At 41.9% G+C, this 22,904-nt stretch overlaps 1 protein-coding gene across 6 annotated transcripts in view; it reads left to right on the plus strand.

The window, feature by feature from the left end:
- The window catches only part of mapk10 (mitogen-activated protein kinase 10), a 46,220-nt gene that overhangs the window by 5,620 nt on the left and 17,696 nt on the right, over nt 1-22,904 (plus strand). For 2 of the 6 annotated variants that reach the window (XM_056291171.1, XM_056291166.1), the window contains exons 2-7: nt 1,874-2,043; nt 12,931-13,060; nt 13,957-14,015; nt 14,726-14,864; nt 17,220-17,385; nt 18,081-18,152. In XM_056291171.1, the coding sequence (XP_056147146.1) occupies nt 1,874-2,043; nt 12,931-13,060; nt 13,957-14,015; nt 14,726-14,864; nt 17,220-17,385; nt 18,081-18,152 (736 nt within the window). Of the gene's footprint in view, nt 1-1,873; nt 2,044-12,930; nt 13,061-13,956; nt 14,016-14,725; nt 14,865-17,219; nt 17,386-18,080; nt 18,153-22,904 lie in introns of those variants that run through there. The other 4 variants (XM_056291168.1, XM_056291169.1, XM_056291167.1 and 1 more) reach the window with 3 other exon arrangements.

A 22,904-nucleotide genomic window follows, 5' to 3' on the forward strand; every position in this document is an offset into this window, starting at 1 on the left:
TGTTGCTAAGTTTCTTACCAGCCTGTAAGTCTTTGCGCCACACACACTCAGGAGAATAGAGCACTGCTTAGCCTCCTCAGTAATTCCATTAGCAAGGCAAGTGTCCCAGCCTTTCCTCACACTCCGTCCAGTCCTCGTTGCCCTCAACAAATTCACCGATAGTCCCAAACGTAGCCATCTAATTGCGAGGCTCCTCTGCAGTCACCGGCGCACTGCTCCCGCTCGTCTCGCTCCTCCTCAGCACTCCTCTGTAGCCGCCTAGCTAGTTAGCGCACCGTAGCCTAGCTCAAGCTAACAACAAAAACGGGGAAGACACGCCCAGCCCCCCCCAAAAAAAACAAAGAACAGTTCACCTCGACGCCAAAAATAAGGGGCAAGTTCTACTTCTAAAAAGGACCACTCGACAACTCCATGCTCCAAGATCATCTAGGCCGGGCAAAAGCAATACTTTTATATGGAGACACACACAGGCGCGCGCGTGCACAAAACGAAGTAGAGAACAGAAATTTAGAACAGAACTTAATGGGTGATTAATGGATAGCTTTGACTGTAACAGGGACTAAGTAGTGTCATCTATACAGTAAAGGTTATGCCCAAATGTAGCCCATTGAAATGGGTGACTCACTGGTTTGGACAACAAATCAGCCCAGTGAATTTTACATATATCTATCAAATACATCATTTTATATAACCGTGTTCCTGTTCCTTAGCTGTATTTTTCACATACTGCTCAATCAGTATTTGGGTAATGAGTTATGTTATTTAGTCTGTAATTGGCTCTTTTTTTGTTATGGTTACAGAAATAGAGCTGCTCTGTCTAAATGTATTCCCGGTATAATTATGTATTGATTGTGATTTTACATACTAGTCTAGAACAATGTCTTCACATTTTTTAAATAGCAAAGACGGTAGCTGCACAATTGACATGCACGGATGCAAACTGTTTGTTAATTGTTTTAATCCGGTGTTGTATGTTGTGTCATGTCTGTACTACTTCATCTCCAGGACCATGACCTTGCTTATTTAAACCAGCCTAAATCAAAGATGACTCTTGTTTATTATTTTGTTTGGAAAAGTGCTCACTTTACCAACTGCTGAGCAACATTAGCATTAGCAACAGCCAAGTGTATATTGAATCATCACTGTTAACTTGACCACTTACCGTCAATGACCTCAGGTTTATCAAGAAAGAAATTCATAATGTAAAGGTCAACAATATGCTGATGAACTTTTGAAGTAAAAAAATAAAAAAGCATGTATCTCATGGCGTCTGGGTAGTGTAGTGGTCTACCTACACGCCAACCAGCACGGTTGCCTACCAACAACGGTTGCCTACCAACAGTGCCTACCAACACGGGAATCTCCAGTTCGAATCCCCGTGTTACCCCCGGCTTGGTCGGGCGTCCCTACAGACACAATTGGCCATGTCTGCGGGAGGAAAACCGGATGTGGGTATGTGTCCTGGTCGCTGCATTAGCACCTCCTCTGGTCGGTCCGGTTGCCTGTTTGGGGGGGGGGGGCACTGGGGGGAATAGCGTGATCCACCCACATGCTATGTCCCCCTGGTGAAACTCCTCACTGTCAGGTGAAAAGAAGCGGCTGGCGACTCTACATGTATCGGAGGAGGCATGTGGTAGTCTGCAGCCCTCCCCGGATCGGCAGAGAGGGTGGAGCAGCGACCGGAATATCTTGGAAGAGTGGAGTAATTGGCTGGGTACAATTGGAGCGAAAAAGGGGAGAACCCCCCCCCCCCAAAAAGCATGTATCTCAGAGTTATCAATAGTCTCACAGAGGTGAATTTCAATGAAGTTGCTGCACCAAAAGATCATTAGCATCATTAACGGCAGTCCTCCAATGTATTTGCTTTGTGCAGGGTTTTGGGAAACAAGTGGATGTGTCATATATCGCCAAACATTACAACATGAGCAAAAGTAAAGTGGACAACCAGTTCTACAGTGTGGAAGTGGGAGATTCAACCTTCACAGTCTTAAAACGTTACCAGAATCTAAAGCCCATTGGATCTGGGGCTCAGGGAATAGTCTGGTAAGTACTCAGCACAAGCATAACGCATTTGTTACATATTGTGTATCATTGTGTTTCAAGCATAATGCATTGTGCTATTGTCTGATGTTGCCATCACTGAGAAATTTTTGAAAATGATGCTGTAATTCTCTTACAGTTTATGTTGGATTGGTTAAGGAAGGACAAATAATGGAAACGATTCTTGTTTTTATTGACATAGTGCCAACTATTTTATTTGCATTCACAAGGTTCATATGTTCTCCAATTCTGTACATCTGTTTAAAACAAACCCTCAACAGTGTTTTGACTATGAATATGTCAACATCTCATTTCATATAATAGCTGTTATGTAACCGAAAAGGAATAATTCAAAATAGGTATATAATCTGCAAACTCAAACATCAGGCAGAAAACTCAAAACGTTGAACATCTGGGCATCAGGGCCTAACAATCTGGATTTTGGAGACCTGTTGTATGGACTTTAATTCACCTTGGGCCTGCTCATCCACAATATGTAAAACAGCCACAGTCCGGTAAATATAAATATTGTAGCGAATTCGGGGGGCAGCCCGGCCAGACCGTCACAGCCGGGATGCGAACTCGGATCTCCCTTACCGCGGGCGACAACGTTAACCACTGGACTAAAGGGTCCGACCCATTAGCCAAGGGCTGACGTGTCTACTTATTCGTGTACGTTACACTACCCCTCTCCTTCGGGAAACGCTTCCAATGGTCTCACGGTCTCACCATCCCACTTCTGACACCAATGCAGCGAATTCGGGGGGCAGCCCGGGAACCGCTGCATCCGGCGACAATGTTAATCAGTCGACTAAAGGGTCCGACCCGTTAGCCAAGGGCTATCGAGCCTGTTCATCCGTGATCATTACATTGCCCCCTTCCTTCGAGATTCGCGTCCACGCGAATTGCCACAGCCCAGACGCAAGCCTAGGGCTCCCGCACCGCAAGCGACTACGTTAACCAGTCGAGTAACGGGTCCGACCCATTAACCAAGGGCTACCGAGCCTATTCATCCATGATCGATACATTGCCCCCTTCCTTCGAGATTCAACCCACGCCTCCAAGGGAGCTCCCTCATGCCTCTGGGCGCATGCGCTTCCGATGACCTCACGGTCTCACCATCCCACTTCTGTCACCAATGTAGCGAATTCGAGGGACAGCCTGGCCGGACCGTCACAGCCGGGACGCGAACCCGTGGCTCCCGCACCGCGGGCGACAACGTTAATCAGTCAACTAAAGGGTCCAACGTCTACTTATCCATGCACGTTACACTACCCCCATCCTTCGGGAAGCGCGTCTGCGTGCATCCCACTCCTGACACCAATGTAGTGAATTCGGGGGGCAGCCCGGCCGGACCGTCACAGCCGGGACGCGAACTTGCATCTCCCGCACCGCGGGCCACAACGTTAACCAGTCGACTAAAGGGTCCGACCCGTTTGCCAAGGGCGAACGTGTCTACTTATTCGTGTACATTACAGTATAGTAGTGCTGCAATGCCAAACAGTGCCACAGCGTGGCTCCTCCTTTTTAGCAGAGCCGAGTCGTTCTCAGTGATGCTTCGACCGACGTCCACATGAACGAACTCCCACCGTTACAAGTTGGCGCAGGTTATAATTTTTATGCTTTACTGTTCATGTATGATCGGTGAACATAGTGCCGCGGAGACCTGGCATTGTACGGTCGATGTATGTATGATAGAAACAAAGTAGCAGTGTGGAAATCCCCATCTCGTTGTCTGTCGACTCTTAGCTAATCAGCTATCCCGGGGCTTTTGCTAACTAGCCACATGTTGCTAGCTCTCTCCACCTACACCAGCCCAGCGTTACAAATACAAAAGGAGTAATTGCCGAGATGCCACTGAAAGGAATGTGTCCGAGGTAAATCTATAGCATTCTGGATATTAAAGAGCAGGGTAACCAAATTGACAGATTTGCTTCAAAATACTTTATAAATGTGGGAGATGCATTGCTGTTGACATGTTAAAATGTGTTGAACCATGTATAGAACTGATTTGCGGAGTTAGACCGTTTTTGGGTATTTTTCCCGTTTTCCTTTCTTGATTTTTTGGCCGGCTTCCTTGGTGACGTCGCCTTCTTCCTTTCGGTGCCACGCCCCCAGAGTCTCAAACCAGTGGACGCTGCAGATTTTTACACGTTTTTGAGGCTTTGTTTTATATACTTCGCAACATTTTTAATCATACAGAATTGCCTGGGTGGTTGCTGATATGTTTTCCTGGGGTATGGGTATCCCAAAACACAGATTTGAGCTCAGTTACCCCCCACTTTAATGTTTTTTCAGCATCGTTTTATTTGTCTCAAGGAACTATGCTTGGATGAGCAGTGTTATCATGTATGTTTTCAATGAGTTTTATTCACCCACGTGTTTAGATAGTCGCCCGTGGACCCTAAACATCATGCCCTTCACCACACCCCTCTGTAATGCCTCCTTCTTCTCATGCGCCATCCCCTTCCCTTCTTCCCTTGCAAAATAATTGCGTACATTTGCAAAGGAGCTTGGGCAGGCTGTGACTGCTAATGCGGGGATTGGACTCAGCTGAGGGGTGTTGTAGCGATGGATGGCGGGGAGACAGTGCAAATCTAATATAACCTGCTCTGCTCTGCCCTGCCCTCGGCTCTGCAAAGCTGTCATGTGGTGTCAGATGGCCATGGTATTACCACAGACCAAACCACATAAACCCGGCAGATTGAGATAATGGCTCACTGCTTGTACATACCAAAAAGGGTACAATTCTTCATCCAATTTTTCATTGCTAGCAACAACTGCCACTGTGCTGTACAGTTAATGTACATTTGACTTATGAACTTTGGTTTGAATTGAAAATATCACTGAAAGATATTGACATGCATTTGAAAATGAATTCCAGTTCTTGGTAGTATTGTGTTTTGAAAATTCCCGTTGTTGGGTGATATTCAGGAATTGCATCTATGTAAAAACAGTTTTTTCTTCAGAGCGGTATCCCTTTCTGCACACCAGTGTGAACACACACTCACACGCACACACACACACACACACACACACACACACACACACACACACACACACACACACACACACACACACACACACAGCTGTTAACTTGAGGCACTGTGTGAGCGGGAACTAAACTAAAAGCCTACCCTGAAATCAACATCATTATACACTCTGCCTTCTCTTATGCAATCTAGAGGCTTTTGCCCCCATAAACCCTGAGGCCTTGTAATGAAGAGACACTTGTATCACTGAGCTAGCTAAGACTTACCCAACTGATGTTGTTCCCTGACAATCATTGCAATCAATGCATATTCTCTGTGCATATGACCTGTTTGGTTGGTCAGGACGAGCTCTCAGAAGCTTCTTAGGATGAATGCGTGCATTAAGCAGTTTGGCTGGTCATGACATCATATTTCACTCACATTGGAAAGTGACGACTTACCCAAATCCCTATTGGCTGAACGCTTTTACGAAGGTAATGCTGTTTCCATGGCCACACATCATCCCTGGCTTACAGTCTCCACAGAGAGATTAGGAAACAAGCTGTATCCCAGCTAACCATCCACCCACCTTCACACAGAGCATATTTATCTTGCATCATTTGGTGTTGGGTACAATACAACTCAAGGTTTAGTAAACTTGTGTGAAGAGTCCTTAAAATCTGACTTTCTGTGTTTATCAGGAAGCGTTAGCCCGGGGAACAATGTACTCAATATATATTGCTGCACAACATGAATTAGTATGTAAAGATTGCTGTTTTAATTAATCTTTCAGTTTGTTATTCAGCTCTTTATTTTATTATTTTTATTTTGAAATAACCATAGCTCAGCTCCCAAAATAGCAGTATCGGCCAAGACTGTTCTGTGCACATGTGTGGAGTTTCTCCAGGGCTGGGATTTGGTTTGAGACAGTGATAAACTTACCCTGCAGCATTGACTCTCAGTATTGGCTATTGCCAGTATTTTGAAAGAGAAGCCATCAATTCATAGCATCTTCTTTGCCCCAGTTTCTTTTTTCGTTTTATTTCTCTATGGAATACAGCATAAAAAAATGAAAGACCTATATGATCCCCATTCCTCGATAGGGAGGCCAGAATGCAGGGTAATCAGTAGTAATGTCTCCCAATCCAGTCCTCAAGGCTCCCCAGCTCTGCAGTTTTTTTTTATTGTAATCATGCATAAACAGGCCTGTTTGTTGTTACTCAACCAACCTTATTATAGCATTTAATCATGCTAAATGTGAAATCTGACATAATTAAATGCTGATTGGTTGAGTAAGTATAAGCAGGCCTATGTATGCACAGCTGCAATGAAAATCTGCAGAGCTGCGAGACCTTGAGGACTGGATTGAGAAACACCAATTTAACTATGTACTGAATAGTGCCCCTGGAGGATAGAAGATGTTTTGCAACACAGGGAGACGTATACTACGCATATATGAAATTAAAGCCACTTTATTTAACATTGTATTCTCACAATGAATTGTGTTCTTTCAATGAATTTGTTCTCTGCATTTAGTGCATCCTATTGTATAGGAGCAGTGGGCAGCTGTAGCACCCGGGGACCAAATCCAGTTCTTCTTTCCATTGCCTATATGTAGTATAATGAGCACATTGGAGATTTAGCTATATTACTGTGAATGAGTTTATATTGAAGAAACAGTTTCAAGATGGTTTGTTGACTTGAATTGTTGATTTACTGTCTCCAGAGGATAGTGATATCCGTGAATATTATTTGAAATTTTGTTTAGGCTTTCCTTGATTTAATTTAAATTTTCCGCTTATGAATATGAAACCCTAGCGTTTTGTTCTGACATAGCAGCAACAGTATGTATGTACTTGTACCTATGTTTGTGTATGTTTCATTCCCTGTTGCATGCCTGAGAGGAAACGAGACAAACACCTACAATCTTTTGACGCATCTACGTAAAAGCGGCCAAAGAGCATGGATTTTGGATCCGTATGAGATGCAGAGTGCTAAAATGAGGGAGTGTGCAAATGGTTGGAAGTGTCTTTTAAACTATTTGATTATTATTGATCAAATGGTACCCTGCCGTTTGATGACTAAGCAGATGTTTGGTACTTAAGTTATGAATTCTTCTCTGGTCTTACAGAGAGTGTAGGCATCTGTTATCTGTCATCATTGTTGCAAGGTTAGTGAATTTCGGGAATCCTCAGTATTGAACATTTTATCTAATAATGACCCTGACACGAACTGTTTTGCTCAACTGAAACAAGATTCTTTCGGAATATCTGATTAATTCAATTCAATTCAAAACTTTATTGCAGACTCAGGGTCCATAACAAACAAAGACAAAGTAAAACAAAAAACAAGAGAAGAAAGAATAAAGCCATAAAAGATAATAACCATAGGTGAAAGATAAATGATAGACAATACATAAAGTAAACACAATAAAATAACATAAGAGGAACAAATCAGTGTCTTATAAGAAGGCAGCCATATGGTCCCACTGCCGGCATTGGTAGCATGTGGCACTGAATCTTATATTAGTTAAACTGTTGATGTAATGTTGAGGTAAACTAATCCTAACAGAAATGAAGCCATGAAAACGGGACTAATCCACCTAACCATTATCAGAGTCATTGAGCCGGCAAATACATTTAGACATAAGATTTCTTAGAAGAGCCTGAAAGGTATTGCTTCCTGCAGCCACAAACATTTCACTTGCACTACACCATCTAGGTCTTTTTAGTAGTATTCTCATTGCATCATTATAAGATACTTGAAGCCTCTGTATACTTGCTTTTTTGTAGTTTGACCACAGGTGTGCAGTATAAAGTAATACCTGTGATTACTACCGTGAGAACGAATTTAAATCCTCTGTTGACCTCCAAGAAATGAAGTGAATTTTCCCTTCTTTATATTAATGTTCGCAGCTTGCCAAAAAATTACGATACTTTATGGCTTTGTTTGATTTAACAACTATAAGCATATGTTTGTATATATATACTAAATATATAAGACCAAATGGGTGGGGGTGTCTCCTTATATCTCAACCCTATATATATGTAAGACCAAATGGGTGGGGGTGTCTCCTTATATCTCAACCCTAGCCTGGTCTACAAAGAAAGATATGATATTGAAAAGTATTTTACCCTTTCTATTGAGGCTGTGATTGTTGAAACCCACCAGACCATTATTACATGTATCTATAGACCACCTAGCTCTAGTTTTTCTGTATACAGTACTAACCTAGCAAATGTTCTTGATATTATTTGTAGAGATGGGAAAACTGTTATTTAATTGGTGATTTTAATATCAATATTGTAAACTATACGACTAATAATTTAATTAAGGACTTTATTGACACAATGTTCTCTCATTATTTTCATCACCAACCAGAGTGATAAAGACCTCTGCCACCCTGATAGACACTATATTTACAAATATGTTCAATAAGAACATGAAATCAGGAGTTCTGTGTATGGATATTGCTGACCATTGCCCGATCATTTTAATAATATTCAAGGAGTATGATAAGCCTACATTTACACTATATGTCAAGTCAAGTCAAGTCAATTTTATTTGTATAGCAGCCCAGTATCACAAATTACAAATTTGCCTGAAGGTGCTTTACAGCAACCCAACATCCTGTCCTTAGACCCTTGTATCAGATAAGGAACTCCCTAAAAAAAAAAAAAAACCCTTTTACAGGGAGAAAAAAAATAGGAAGAAACCTCAGGGAGAGCAACAGAGGAGGGAGCTCTTTTGGGATAGATCCCTCCTCTATATCCCAAATATAAGAGAACCTTAAATGAAGCAAATATAGTGAAGTTCGGATTAAAGGTCAGCGAGTATGGACAGATATCCTTCAGTCTGTAAATCCACAAAGGCTTTTATGTTGTTTTCAGAATGTATCTCCCAGGCCTCCTATGATCTGTGCTTTCCCCTTGTACTGATGTCTTCCAAGCCTCATCATAAACTGACCAAACCGCGGATATCTTCAACCATCATGAAATCGTTGAATACTAAACATAGACTGTAGAAAACAATATCGATCTTTTCAGTCCTGCTCCATTTATAATCTTGCCCAATTTAAGAATTATAGAAATAAAAATTAAACCACATTATCAGAGGAGTTAAAAAAACCCACTACTACAATGTAGAATTATGTAAACATAAAAATTACATGACCTTTCCTTGGAGAACAATGAATTGTATCCTCAAAAAAAAAATACAAGAAGTTACCTAATGAAATTGAGGTTGATAGGTTCTTATCACTGATCCACAATTAATTACCAACAATGTTAATAGCTTTTTTTTTTTCAGAAGTTGCTCCAACTTTGGCCTCCAAGATTCTTCCTAGCAACCATAGTCCTCTTCAGTTCATGAATTCCCTAATCAATGATAATTTTCATTTCTTACCAGTTACAGAAGATGACGTTTGGGAGACCTTAATTAATCTGAAAGATTCTTCTCCAGGTTATGATAGTATTGACAAAAAAAAAAACGAAAAAAAAGAAAAGAAAAAAAAACAACCAAAAAACAAAACTACTGATATCTATTCATGAGTACATTGTGAAACCTCTATCTCACATTGTCAATCTCTTTGGAAAAGGGAATTGTCCCTCTTGAACTAAAAATACCCAAGATTATTCCTATTTATAAAGATGATGACCCAGTCATTTTAACCATTATAGACCCATCTCCATTTTGCCTGCTATATCAAAAGTACTTGAAAAGCTCGTCTATTAAAGGTTAATCGAACATCTTAATAAGCACAATATTAAATATACACATCAGTATGGGTTTAGAAAGAAACATTCAACATATATGGCACTTACACATCTAATTAGTGAAATATACAAAGCTAGAGATAGAAAGGAAACACTATAGTTTTTTTTTAGGTGCATCTAAGGCATTTGACACAGTTAATCACCATATTCTTCTTCAGAAGCTTTCACATCGTGGAGTTAGAAACAATGCACTACTGTGTTTCACTAGTTACCTTTAAAATAGACAGCAGTTTGTGTCCTATAATGGAACCAATTCCCCTTTTCACCCCTTCACCCCATACTCTGTGGCATACCACAAAGGCTCAATTCTTGGGCCCTTGTTATTTCTTATGTATATTAATGACCTCCCCAGTGTTTCAGACAAGCTATCTAAAATTTTATTTGCAGATGACACAAGTGTTTTCTGTTCACATAAAGATCCCGACACTATCATTAAGGTGTTAAACGAAGAACTTAATAAGCTGTTTATTTAGTTTAAGTCCAACAAACTACCACTTAACATAAAAAAATAAATAAAACAAGCTTTGTTTTTTTTGGTCTTAAATAAGGGATTTTTAACTCCTGATCTAAAATTGTAATCAATGAAATCCCCATGACCAATGTGTGTTCTGTGCGATTCCTTGGCATTCTTCTCGATTTTGCTTATCTTGGAAACCTCATATCAGGGCCATAACCACAGAAATGGCCAAGAGTACTGCTATACTAGGCAAAATCTGTCACTTGATCAACACTGAGGTAGCCATATATTATTCAGTGGTTTTTCCGTATATTAATGATTGTACTATAGCTTAGGCTAGTACGCATCAGACCAAACTTGAGCCCATATACCATCTTCAGAAACTAGCACTAAGAATAATAAATTGTGTACATTGAGACATCCTCTCGGCCTCTATTTCGTCAATTAGGTGTCCTCAGTGTTTATTAAGTGTATGGAATACAGCATAAAAATGGTTCACTTTTTTATGGTTCACTTTTATTAAGTGAACCATAAAAAACAATGGTTCACTTAATAAAAACACTAATTTACTTGTTCATAGTTCTTTAAAAAGAATACTGCCCCTTTTTAATGACATATTTGCGTACAATTATCAATTTCATACTTAACTCCACATGTAGGTTATATATATATATATATATATATATATATATATATATATATATATAACTTAGCACAAAAAGTAAGGAAATTTGTGTTTGGTAGATTATTTCTTTGTTGTAACAATGCTTGGCAATAAATCTTATATCAGGCACCTGATTGTCAGCACCTGGGGTACCAGAAGCTCAAAACAAGAGTCAATAGCAACAGCAAAATAAACTGTTTGGCATTGGCAGAGAAGATTTGGCAAATTTTTCATGGGCGCCGCCCACATACTCAGCTCTGCTGCTCATCCCAGAAATGCATGTTCCTTACAAATGTGGCACGATTTAAAAGGGAAATAAACAGGCCTTCCAACGGTATAAGATTTATTGCCAAGAAGCATTGTTACAACAAGGAAATACTCTACCAAACACAAATTTCCTTACTTTTTGTGCTAAGTATATATATATATATATATATATATATATATATATATATATATATATATATATATAATTTGTATTTATTTTCTCCTTTATCTTTCTTGTCGTATGAAAACTCTGAGCCGTATAGCATGAGTGTATGTTCTTAGTCTGTTAATGATAGTGTTTGTGTATACTTGCATGTATCACGAATGAGTGTTCTTGATGTGTGTGTGTGTGTGTGTGTGTGTGTGTGTGTGTGTGTGTGTGTGTGTGTGTGTGTGTGTGTGTGTGTGTTTGTGTGTTTTTGTATGTCTTGTGACTATGACTGATTCATTGTACTTGTGTAACATGGGTGTTTATGGGATGCATTGTTGTCGGGTGCTGTGCTGAACTGTGTCTCCGTCTCTTGCTATGTCTGGAATTATTAATTGATACATACAACTTGTGCATACCGCATTGCTGTAATTGTTTCTTGTAGTATGCTGCCTGGAGAATGCCACTTTTCAAGCCCTCGGAGGGTTTTTAGGCAATTCTCCCACACATTCCTTTTCAAATTATATATTCTATCTTTTTTTAATTTTTATATGTGTAAATAAAGAAACTGAACCAAACCAAACTATAGCCCTTGGACAATATCATAATTAAATATATTGTCATGTCAGTGGAAGAGTTGAAATTGTAAGAAAAAAGTATTCTGTGTATTTAGCCCATACAGTTTGCCTTTGGACATATGAGTGCTACTTTCTTTGTCACATTAACACGTTGACAGTGCTGAGTATGATTACACAATGAACAATGACAAATACTACTGACTGTCCGATACTACCTCACCCTCACACATAATAGGGACACATTTTGCTATGAGTTAGCAAAGTATGTAATTCCAACTTTATTCATTTACTCTTGACTGATCCATCACCATATCTATGTTCAACTGGAAAAGTGACTGAGAAGTGAAAAGCAATAGACACTGAGTATGGTGTTACAAATATCACCCTATAGGTCTTTTTAACCCATCGACTGTATATTCTCTACCACTTTTTTAATTTCTTTTTTTTCTTTCATGTTTGATCATTCGCACAACATAGTAACGATACATACCTACACAATACACAACAATGAATAATAAAAAAAATCTACAGGGGGCGTCTGGGTAGCATAGCGGTCTATTCCATTGCCTACCAACATGGGGAACACCGGTTCGAATCCCCGTGTTACCTCCGGCTTGGTCGGGCGTCCCAACAGACACGATTCACCGTGTCTGCAGGTGGGAAGCCAGATGTGGGTGTGTCCTGGTCGCTGTGCTAGCGCCTCCTCTGGTCAGTCAGGGTGCCTGTTCGGGGGCGTGGGGAGGGGAATGGGGGGGGGGGTAGCGTGGTCCTCCCATGCACTATGTCCCCTTGGTGACTGGCGACTGGTGACTCCACATGTATTGGAGGAGGCATGTGGTAGTCGGCAGCCCTGCCCGGATTGGCAGAGGGGGTGGAGCAGCGACCGGGGCGGCTCGGAAGAGTGGGCTAATTGGAGGGATACAATTGGGGAGAAAAAGGGGGAACCCCCCACCAAAAAAACCCTACTGCTCTTACCTTTGCCAGTTTCCTACAGTGTGCTTTGCTGATCTCCCTGGTTTTCTTCCGCAGTGCGGGCTATGATGCTGTCCTGGACAGAAATGTGGCCATCAAGAAGTTGAGCAGACCGTTCCAGAACCAGACTCATGCCAAAAGGGCATACCGGGAGCTGGTGCTCATGAAATGTGTCAATCATAAAAATGTGAGTAACTGGGAGAAGGGGTTGGGAAGGCAGGTAGAATTTAGCTACCCTGAATATAACAGTAGTGGTAGTTACAACATGAAGTCGAGAGAATGGCATTTTGAATTCTCAACCTGTAGCACATAGTTCTAGCCATCTCTTTCTCTCCCCTTTAAAGCCGTGAAAAACTTTTTCTGTCTCACTTATCTTCTCCCCTCGACTATACTTTTTCTGTCTCACTGAGTCATCCCCTCCATTTTCACGCCCACACCTCCAACTCCTTGTCAGCAATGTCCTTCATGAGTCATGTTCAGCTCATATCTTCATTCATTCTTACTTACTATCACATTCCCACCTGGAACATTATTTGTGTGTGTGTGCATGTGTGTGCGTGCGTGTATGTATGTATGTGTGTGTGGTGAGAGAGAGAGAGAGAGAGAGAGAGAGAGAGAGAGAGAGACTTTTAGAATAACTTTTATTTACATCACATTCAAAAATTTCTCATCATGTCAACATAAACTGGTAATCTAAAAAAAAAATCCCAGGCATCATTACTGTGGCTTAATCAAATTACACACAGAAATGACCATAACAAATGAAAAATTAAGAACAAGTGACCCATCTTCCCTTAGTGAACATAAAACCTGTCTTAACGAGAGAGAGAGAGAGAGAGAGAGAGAGAGAGAGAGAGACAGAGAGAGAGAGACAGAGAGAGAGAGAGAGAGAGAGAGAGAGAGAGAGAGAGAGAGAGAGAGAGAGAGAGAGAGAGAGAGAGAGAGAGAGAGAGAGAGAGAGAGAGAGAGACTAGGTATGTGCATAAGGAAGTGTCAGTGTATTTGGGGCATGTTATCTTTGTGTACATGTCACGCCCGTGCTGTATGGTGATCCCACCTGCTTCCATTTGTTCTGTCTTTCAGATTATCAGTTTACTAAATGTCTTCACACCGCAGAAATCTTTAGAAGAATTCCAGGATGTGTGAGTAAACTTTCTCATCTCCATAAAAGTAAAAACAAAATATTTGTAATCCAGGTTTTTGATTGTAAATAAACTGATTAGTTTGGATTTATAATCTCATTGAATGAAAACAGAGAAGAGGTTATTTCTTTTTATGCTATCATGATTTGAAGAACAGATTTCCAACCATAGTTATGAGACCACAGCAGTGGGAATGAAAGTCAGTGCCATTAGGGTGTAATATGAGGCTGTGGGGGTATTTTAATCCTTAAAATGATTGATGAGTGTGTCCACTTTTAGAATGATTTTAGCTAAATAATGCTGCAGAAGGATGTCATGAATGAGTCACTTTATAGAATAAATAACCAGCTGGCTGTCATCTGGGTAAGTTAGCACTCTTGATGGTGTCTGATGGTGACGTCAAACTGTTCTTGTGAAGGTTAAAACGAATTTGGAAAAAAGAGTAAACAAATCATAAAAGAAGAAATCACTGATTAGAACTATAACACATGTGTATGCCGGCGTGTAGCTACATACTGACAAAGCAAAACATATGGGCTTTGTGCATGGTTTACAAAGTGCTGCAGCACTGCAAAATATTAATTAGGTTTTAGGAGAAAGTTTAGGAAAAAATGTAGTATGTGCAACGATCGATTTGATGGAATCACACCATCACACCATGGGAGCACACAGCTATCCATACATCCAATGATGTGTCTTTCGTCTTTTAGGTACCTTGTGATGGAGCTGATGGATGCCAATTTGTGTCAGGTGATTCAGATGGAGCTTGACCATGAGAGAATGTCCTATCTTCTCTACCAGATGCTGTGTGGTATCAAACATCTCCACTCAGCCGGCATCATTCACAGGGTAGGCCATCTAGACCACAGTCCATTTCAATTTCTAAACTAAGTTCTGTTAGCTTGTTTTGTTTGCATGCTGCGACAGTATTATGGAAGTTGAATTCCTACTTTAGTCAACAAAAAATAAGCAACCAATTGGATGTCAGCTTGGTAAGTTAGCTCTGATGCCTTAAAGATGGCGGCACAAATTCACGTTTGCAGCGGCCTCACCCAGTACCGGTGTGGGAAGATGGTGGTGCGAACTTAAGTTTGCAGCGCCGCACCCAGTACTGTCCATGCAGTGTCTTTGTCCACATCCGTCCACGTCTTCGTTTGATGGCTGGGAGAGCTGGTGCTGGATCAGCTGGAAGAGCTTGGTCTGCTGCATATTGTGGGCTGAGGGACCACAGCCCCGCCCGGAGCTGTTCCCGAAGAGGAAACACTGAGGGCGGTCTGGCAGGACAAGGAAGCAGGGCAGGCTAAGCTAACTGCTAGCCCATGCAGACCGGCAGTTCCAATAACACCGAGGGTGGTCTGGTGGTGGCCTCGCCTAGCGTTGACTGTTTTTGTGTGGGGAGTGTGGGGAGCTGTGTTGAAGGTATCTGCCTGGGAGAGCTGGCGTTTGATCGGCTAGGAGAGCTTGGGCTGCTGCGTCCGGTGGGCACAGGGACCATGGCCCTGCCTGGAGCTGCGCCCGAGTAGGAAACACCGAGAGCAGTCTAAAAGGACGTGGAAGCGGGGCAGGCTAAGCTAACTGCTAGCCCATGCAGACCAGGAGTTCTAATAGTCATCCTGGTCTTCATTCTCTCGGAGAGTGATTTATTATTATTATTTATTTATTTTTTTGTATTTTATATATGTATTCTTGTAGTTTTTAGATATATGTTTTTGTGTTTGTGTTCCACTGCTGTGGGCTGGGGGAAACGACAAATAAAGTGGCCCCGATTCCTGATTAATGGCAGTCTAGTGGTGAATTCAAACTGTTGTTGTGTAGTTTAGAGAAACATGGAAAACAAGAGTAAACAAATAATCAAAGAATAAGTCATTCAGTGAAATATTAGTACACTTGCATGCCAGCATGTAGCTATGCACAGACAAAACAACATGTGTCCTCTGTGGTTTGCAAAGCATGACAGCTCTGAACGCAACTCACAAACTCATTAACATGTTATTCAAAACTGTAGCTCTCAGTGTTGCTCTCAGTGTAGGCAGTGACTCTTCTAATAATATTTGCAAAACACTTTAGTTGTTGAGATAAACCTCGAACACAAAGGTTCCAGCCCCCCCCCCCTCCCCCCAAACTGTCTCCCTTTGGTAGTCAAACAGGAAGCACAGAACAGCAACAGTCAATATCACTCAAATGTCTAGTCTTCTCCTAATGTTCTCCAGCTTTTCTAAAACATCGAAAAGGATTGGCGAGCATCTCATATCATCTCCGTGTGTACACAGCTTTGTGGAAATCCTAACAAGTAAAAAAAAAAATCCCAACTAGAACTGTAACCACAATCATGTTATGCCAAGAAAGACTACCACACCTTCTGTGTAAATCTGTTGAGATATTCACTAGATATAAAGGTTGTGTCAGTGTGAGCTTACCTTTCAAAGGGTGCCACTGTTTAAAAAGAAACGTGTGCTACACATATTCCTCAATGCCTGCATGTTGAAAATCCGGTATTGTGTTTCACCATAGTTACTCATATGATCAGTCTAAATAAAGATAAAATGCTTTAACAACTCAAATGCTACACTAAGCCAGCCATTAATCCATTCCATCTATCCATCCATTGTCCAAACCGCTTACCCTGCTGTCAGGGTCGCGGGGATGCTGGAGCCCGGCAGTCACTGGGCGGCAGGCAGGGAGACACCCTGGCCAGGCCGTCAGGCCATCACAGGGCCATTAATAATAACAATTATAATAAACTTTATTTATAGCACACTTTTCTAAACCACGTTACAAGGTGCCTTACACAACAGGATAAAATTATGCACATAGTCAAGATAAGACAACAGAAAACAATAAAAATATAGGACATCATGCCAGATCCGCTTCACAGAACAAGGTAAAACATGATCAGGATAAAGTCACACGAGCATAATTAAAACAAAGACAATTAGAAGCGATAAAACAAGGATTATGATTAAAACAATTAAAATAAGGTGATGAAAGAAAAATATAACAATATAAAGAATTAAAAATATAAAATTATAAAAGTATAAGATATAAACAATTAAAAATAAACAAACGGACTACATAAATGAATAAATAAAAATGGGCAGAGACTGAATTGACAAGGCGGTTAACAGAGGTTAGAAGTTAACCCTACGACACAAGTGTCATGTATTTCAGTCCTTTCGTTTTGTTTTTTTTCCCCCGCCTTCCTAGGATCTGAAACCAAGCAATATTGTGGTGAAGTCAGACTGTACCCTGAAAATACTCGACTTTGGCCTGGCTCGGACTGCAGGCACCAGTTTCATGATGACCCCTTATGTGGTGACTAGATACTACAGAGCTCCAGAAGTCATCTTGGGCATGGGATACAAAGAAAATGGTGAGACTAAACTCGTGTGTGCATGAGTTTGCAGTGTGTTCTTAACAACATCAGCTAAGGATCATATTGTCACGGGCACCTGATACTGAATTGATCAGATTTATAAGTTGTGGCTTCTCAATGCTGTCAGCACAGCTGCATCGACAGTAAAACTTTGCAGAGCAACGCCTGCAGAATGTGCACCAAAGTGCTTGGAAATTAACAAATTAAATATGAACTAGTTTAGTGGGAAATGATTTATCCTCCACAGAATTCAGCGTAAAATCAAAGTGTGAAGGTGTGTAAAATGCTATCAGAGATTTATTGCCCCATGTATACTTTATGTGTTTCATTGAATATGTCGCTAGGCATTGACTCATTGTTTTATTACTTCCATTAATATAGCATGCATGGATGGGCTACGGTGCCTTAAGGCTTGACTGCTCAGATTGTTTTTTTTTTCTGTAATTGGTTCTCTTGCAGCTTTGCTGTTATGTTTTCTGGTCTGCAGTTGCTCTTTCTCGCCATATTTCTGTCTGTTTCTCTCGGTTTCTCTCGCTGTAGTTTCTCTCACTAATCATTTCTCCTACATTGACTAACTATCGCTTCCTAATATCTGTTGCCTCTTTCCGAGGACTCTTTCCTAACAGTAACCTCTGCTTTCTTCTCTTTTCTTTCACTCCATGCTTGCCTCACCTTCACCTCTGTACGCACAGTGGATATATGGTCGGTGGGGTGCATTATGGGAGAAATGGTGCGCCACAAAATCCTCTTCCCAGGGCGGGACTGTATCCTTGTTAACACACAGAAATTATCTTATCTGATGGTAACACCCCTTATTAAATTTCATTTATACAGAGCAATGCATGATACTGTTAAGAGCTTGGATAAAGTAATTGCTTCAAATTCACTAAGAGGATTCAACATGATGCCGCTGACCTACCAAGACAAGGCTGGACAAACGTTATCCATCCCAGTAGGGAGCCTGCACTGTGCAGCAGCAGCAGATGTAAAGAACAGCGTGAAGTTAAATAATTAAGCAAACTAACCAAAAATTAGCAACAAAAAGGAAAGAAAAAGACAAAAACTGTACACATTTAGTGGGTTAAAAGACTAATATCTGTGCATACTCTGTACAAATAATGAGTAATAAAGGGAAGAATAGAGACAAACATAACATAAAAGCTATAAATGTGCCAATTAATTATAAAAGAAATACAGAAATAAAACAGCAATAACAATGAAGACGATTACTATCAAAAACTAGGTGAAAGGGGCGTCCAGGTGGTGTTGCGGGCTATTCCATTGCCTACCAACACAGGGATCGCCGGTTCGAATCCCCGTGTTACCTCCGGCTTGGTCGGACACAATTGGCCGTGTCTGCGGGTGGGGAGCCGCATGTGGGTATGTGTCCTGGTCGCTGCTCTAGCGCCTCCTGTGGTCGGTCGGGGCGCCTGATCAGGGGGGAGGGGGAACTTGGGGGGAATAGCGTGATCCTCCCACGCGCTACGTCCCCCTGGCGAAACTCCTCACTGTCAGGTGAAATGAAGCAGCTGGCGACTCCACATGTATCGGAAGAGGCATGTGGTAGTCTGCAGCCCTCCCCGGATCGACAGATGGGTTGGAGCAGCAACTGGGATGGCTCGGAAGAGTGGGGTAATTGGCCAGAAACAATTGGGGAGAAAAAGCGGGGGGGGAGACTAGGTGAAAAATCAAGCCTTTTTCATGCAGTTAAAATCTACCTTATCGTGTTGGTATAAGGAAACTGTTAGATCATTTCTGTCTGGATAGATTCACTGGACTTCTAAACTAACATTTTTCAGTCCCAACCAAGTCCTCAGAGAAATGGGAAATGTTATACCATGGCACATTCAAGCTATTTTCCTGAAGATTTGTGATTTTTGCTTACCTTACTGATACTTGCGATGATATCTAGTCCCTGCAGTGCAATCTGATTATCCCAAACCCCTGAGACCCATTCAGAAAGAAACAGTCACCGGCGCTGTTATGTCAGCATCTTCCTCTCCGATGAACAAAGGAAAAATTGGCTGGATATTAAGATATTGATTGTCATTTTTGTTGGTAAATGTCGTCTGTGAGCATAGTCTGCTTGAGAGGTAGTCCACACTTACATGGGTATTTTTGAAAACGGTGTTTTTCCGCCTTCATTCGTAAAAAAAAAAAAAAAAAAATCCCATCCACACAAGCAGTTTAAAAAACATCTCTGTCCAAATGGAAACGCAAAAACACATGCTACTCAACACATTGAATGAGCTGTCAAGAGCATGCCCACCAACAGGCAGCGATATAACCCTAACCCTAAACCCATATTGGCCAATCAGAGGTCTGAAAAAAGCAAACAACAAGCCAAAAACTCGTTTCCCTGTCCACACGTCAACACCGCAAATGGAGTTTCTGAAAACCGTCACCCTGGAAGGAGTTTCCCAAAAGATGCGTTATAAGCAACTTAAAATGCAGTTTGTGTGTAAAGGCCAAAACGCATGGAAAAAGCTACGTTTTCAAAAATACCCGTGCATGTGTGGACTAGGCATAAAGCTGCTCATTACCCACAACAACTTGCCACGACATGCCTTTTTCTTCTGCATTTGGCAGTGCTGTGGTGAAGGTGTAGGACTCTGTGTGCCACTTCACGAAAAGGTCCTACCCCCGCTGTACCTATTGAAATGCAGAAACACGAAGGGGTTTATGATTTGGATGTCCATTTGTTACCTATTGTCTCAAACACACCAACGATAGATCTGTTCAGGGAAGATATTAGTTTACATGAGAATCTTCAGAATTGTTGCTTGCTGTGTTGTTTTTTTCTAGTTGACCCTGGATGGATAAGAGACAGCCATAAGTAAAAAACAGTAAGAAGGGGCTTCCGGGTGGCGTGGTGGTGTATTTCGTTGCCTACCAACACGGGGATCTACGATTTGAATCCCCGTGGTACCTCCAGCTTGGTCAGGCGTCCCTACAGACACAATTGGCCGTGTCTGTGGGTGTGAAGCCGGATGTGGGTATGTGTCCTGGTCGCTGCACTAGCGCCTCCTGTGGTCAGTTGGGGTGCCTGATCAGGGGGAAGGGGGAACTGTGGGGAATAGCGTGATCCTCCCACGCGCTACATCCTCCTGGCGAAACTCCTCACTGTCAGGTGAAAAGAAGCGGCTGGTGACTCCACATGTATCGGAGGAGGCGTGTGGTAGTCTGCAGCCCTCCCCGGATTGCCAGAGGGGGTGGAGCAGCGACCGGGATGGCTCGGAAGAGTGGGGTAATTGGCCGGATACAACTGGGAGAAAAAGGGGGTGCATTAAGAAGCACAGTATTCTTCACAATTGGGATTCAGATCAGTTTTACACCTCGCTGCATTTGCCAGGTTGTACACAGAAGCGAAACCTGGCTTAGTCCAAAAAAACAACCATTGTTGTCTTATTTGTTGTGGCCCCACTATTTGTTTTCCTTCGTACATTTGACTGAAGATTATTCTCTTAACCAGCCCTTTAGTTCTCGGTTTGTAACCGAGGTGTAGTCGTAGTCATTCTAACCACCCAAGCTCACATCTGGTTGGCTTTGTAGCATGTATGTCAGACCCCCCCCCCCAACTGATCCTCTTTAATACAGCATATAATAATGTGCATCATTAGATAACAGGTTCGCTTTTTCACCCTCTTGTTTTGGGCACTTCCTCAGCTAAAGCAATTCATTTTTCACTTTCACTTTCAGTTTCTCTCTCTCTCTCTCTCTCTCTCTCTCTCTCTCTCTCTCTCTCTCTCTCTCTCTCTCTCTCTCTCTCTCTCTCTATCTCTCTATCTATCTATCTATCTATCTATCTATCTATCTATCTATCTATCTATCTATCTATCTATCTATCTATCTATTTCCTTAAATATGAGTATTTTTGTGGCATTACGTAGTGTGTATTCCTGCTATGAGGGGTTGTAACCTGAACCACCAACTTTTGCTGAGATGGGGCCAGACAGATTTATTGCTGATTATGGGGTCCGACAGTTAGTATTTTACTGTCACCGGTCACTGGGTTTTTGGGTGAGGTGGACAGGTGACTCAGAGTACATGGACACTTAAGAAATTGTATTTTTATTTTTGGACTTTTGGTCCATCTTTAACAAAAAACACAAACGACGGAGGAAAAATACAGTCATCCGAAGCATGACATGAGCATGAAATTTGAGATGGTGATTTTAATGATAAAATGGATTTGTATACAACATTTTCATGTCAACGTCAAGATTTATGGGGTGACTGCTGATTCACAGACACGTTGGAAGACAGAGAGATTTACAAGGTCATCAGTGTGAACCCAAGGTGTGTGTAGCTGCTGCTGGCCGGGGTCTCATTTACCGGACATGACTGCATGTCCGGTAAATGAGAGCCCAGAGCAGCGGCTACACATACTCTCTGAGGGCCTCGCCGTTTCCATCTTGACCTTTTCATCCTCATGTTTATCTTCACATGTTCTTTTCGGATCAGTGAAGTGTAGCTCTATGCTCGTTTGTCAATCACTTGCTGAAGATTAGCACTGGAATGATGTCCATTAAGTGCTAATAGGCTTAATTCCTTTCATTTGGCTTGACCCGTTGACCTAGAGGATGTTATTCCCAACTTTCTGGGTTTATGTCAGAAAATAAGCTCGCTCTTCTTGTACATGTCCATGTATGACACAGCAAAAGAAGCTTCAGGGCTTAATTCAGTGGCCATAGCGATGGGAAAGGGATGACAGTGTGCACAGTTGTCTGTCTGAGTGACTGATACAGCCTGTCAGAATTGTTATAAATATAAGGTTGAGAGGGCGGCATGGTGGCGCAGTGGTTAGCACGGTCGCCTCACAGCAAGAAGGTCCTGCGTTCGAGCCCCGGGGTCATCCAACCTTGGGGGTCATCCTACGTCATCCTCTGTTAGCATGTTCTCCCCGTGTCTGCGTGGGTTTCCTCCAGGTGCTCCGGTTTCCTCCCACTGTCCAAAGACACATAGGTTAGGTGAATTGGCCATATTAAATTGTCCCTATGTGTGACTGTGTGTGTGTGTGTGTGTGTGTGTGTGTGTGTGGACCCTGTGATGGCCTGTCCAGGGTGTCTCCCCGCCTGCCGCCCAATGACTGCTAGGATAGGCTCCAGCATCCCCGTGAGCTTGAGAGCAGGATAAGCGGTTTGGATAATGGATGGATGGATGGATAAGATTGAGATGTACTCTAGACAGATCATTAAAATGTACACCATAGTACAGGATTGTGGTTTAGAATTAGATGGTCATACCTGGGGGCTGCTTAGTCAAGTTTCTTGACAATTTTATAAAGGCATGAAGCAAAAACATTTAGCTTTTTAAAAAAAAAAAAAGTTTCCCTCTTTTTCTCCCCAATTGTACTTAGCCAATTATCCCACTCTTCCGAGCCGTCCCGGTCGCTTCTCCACCCCATCTGCTGATCCGGGGAGAGCTGCAGACTACCACATGCCTCCTCCGATACATGCGGAGTCGCCAGTCGCTTCATTTCACCTGACATTTTTGACGTTTTTTTGGACATTTTG

Source organism: Lampris incognitus, chromosome 12 (genome assembly GCF_029633865.1).
Source record: "Lampris incognitus isolate fLamInc1 chromosome 12, fLamInc1.hap2, whole genome shotgun sequence".
NCBI classification, from domain to species: Eukaryota; Metazoa; Chordata; class Actinopteri; order Lampriformes; family Lampridae; genus Lampris; species Lampris incognitus.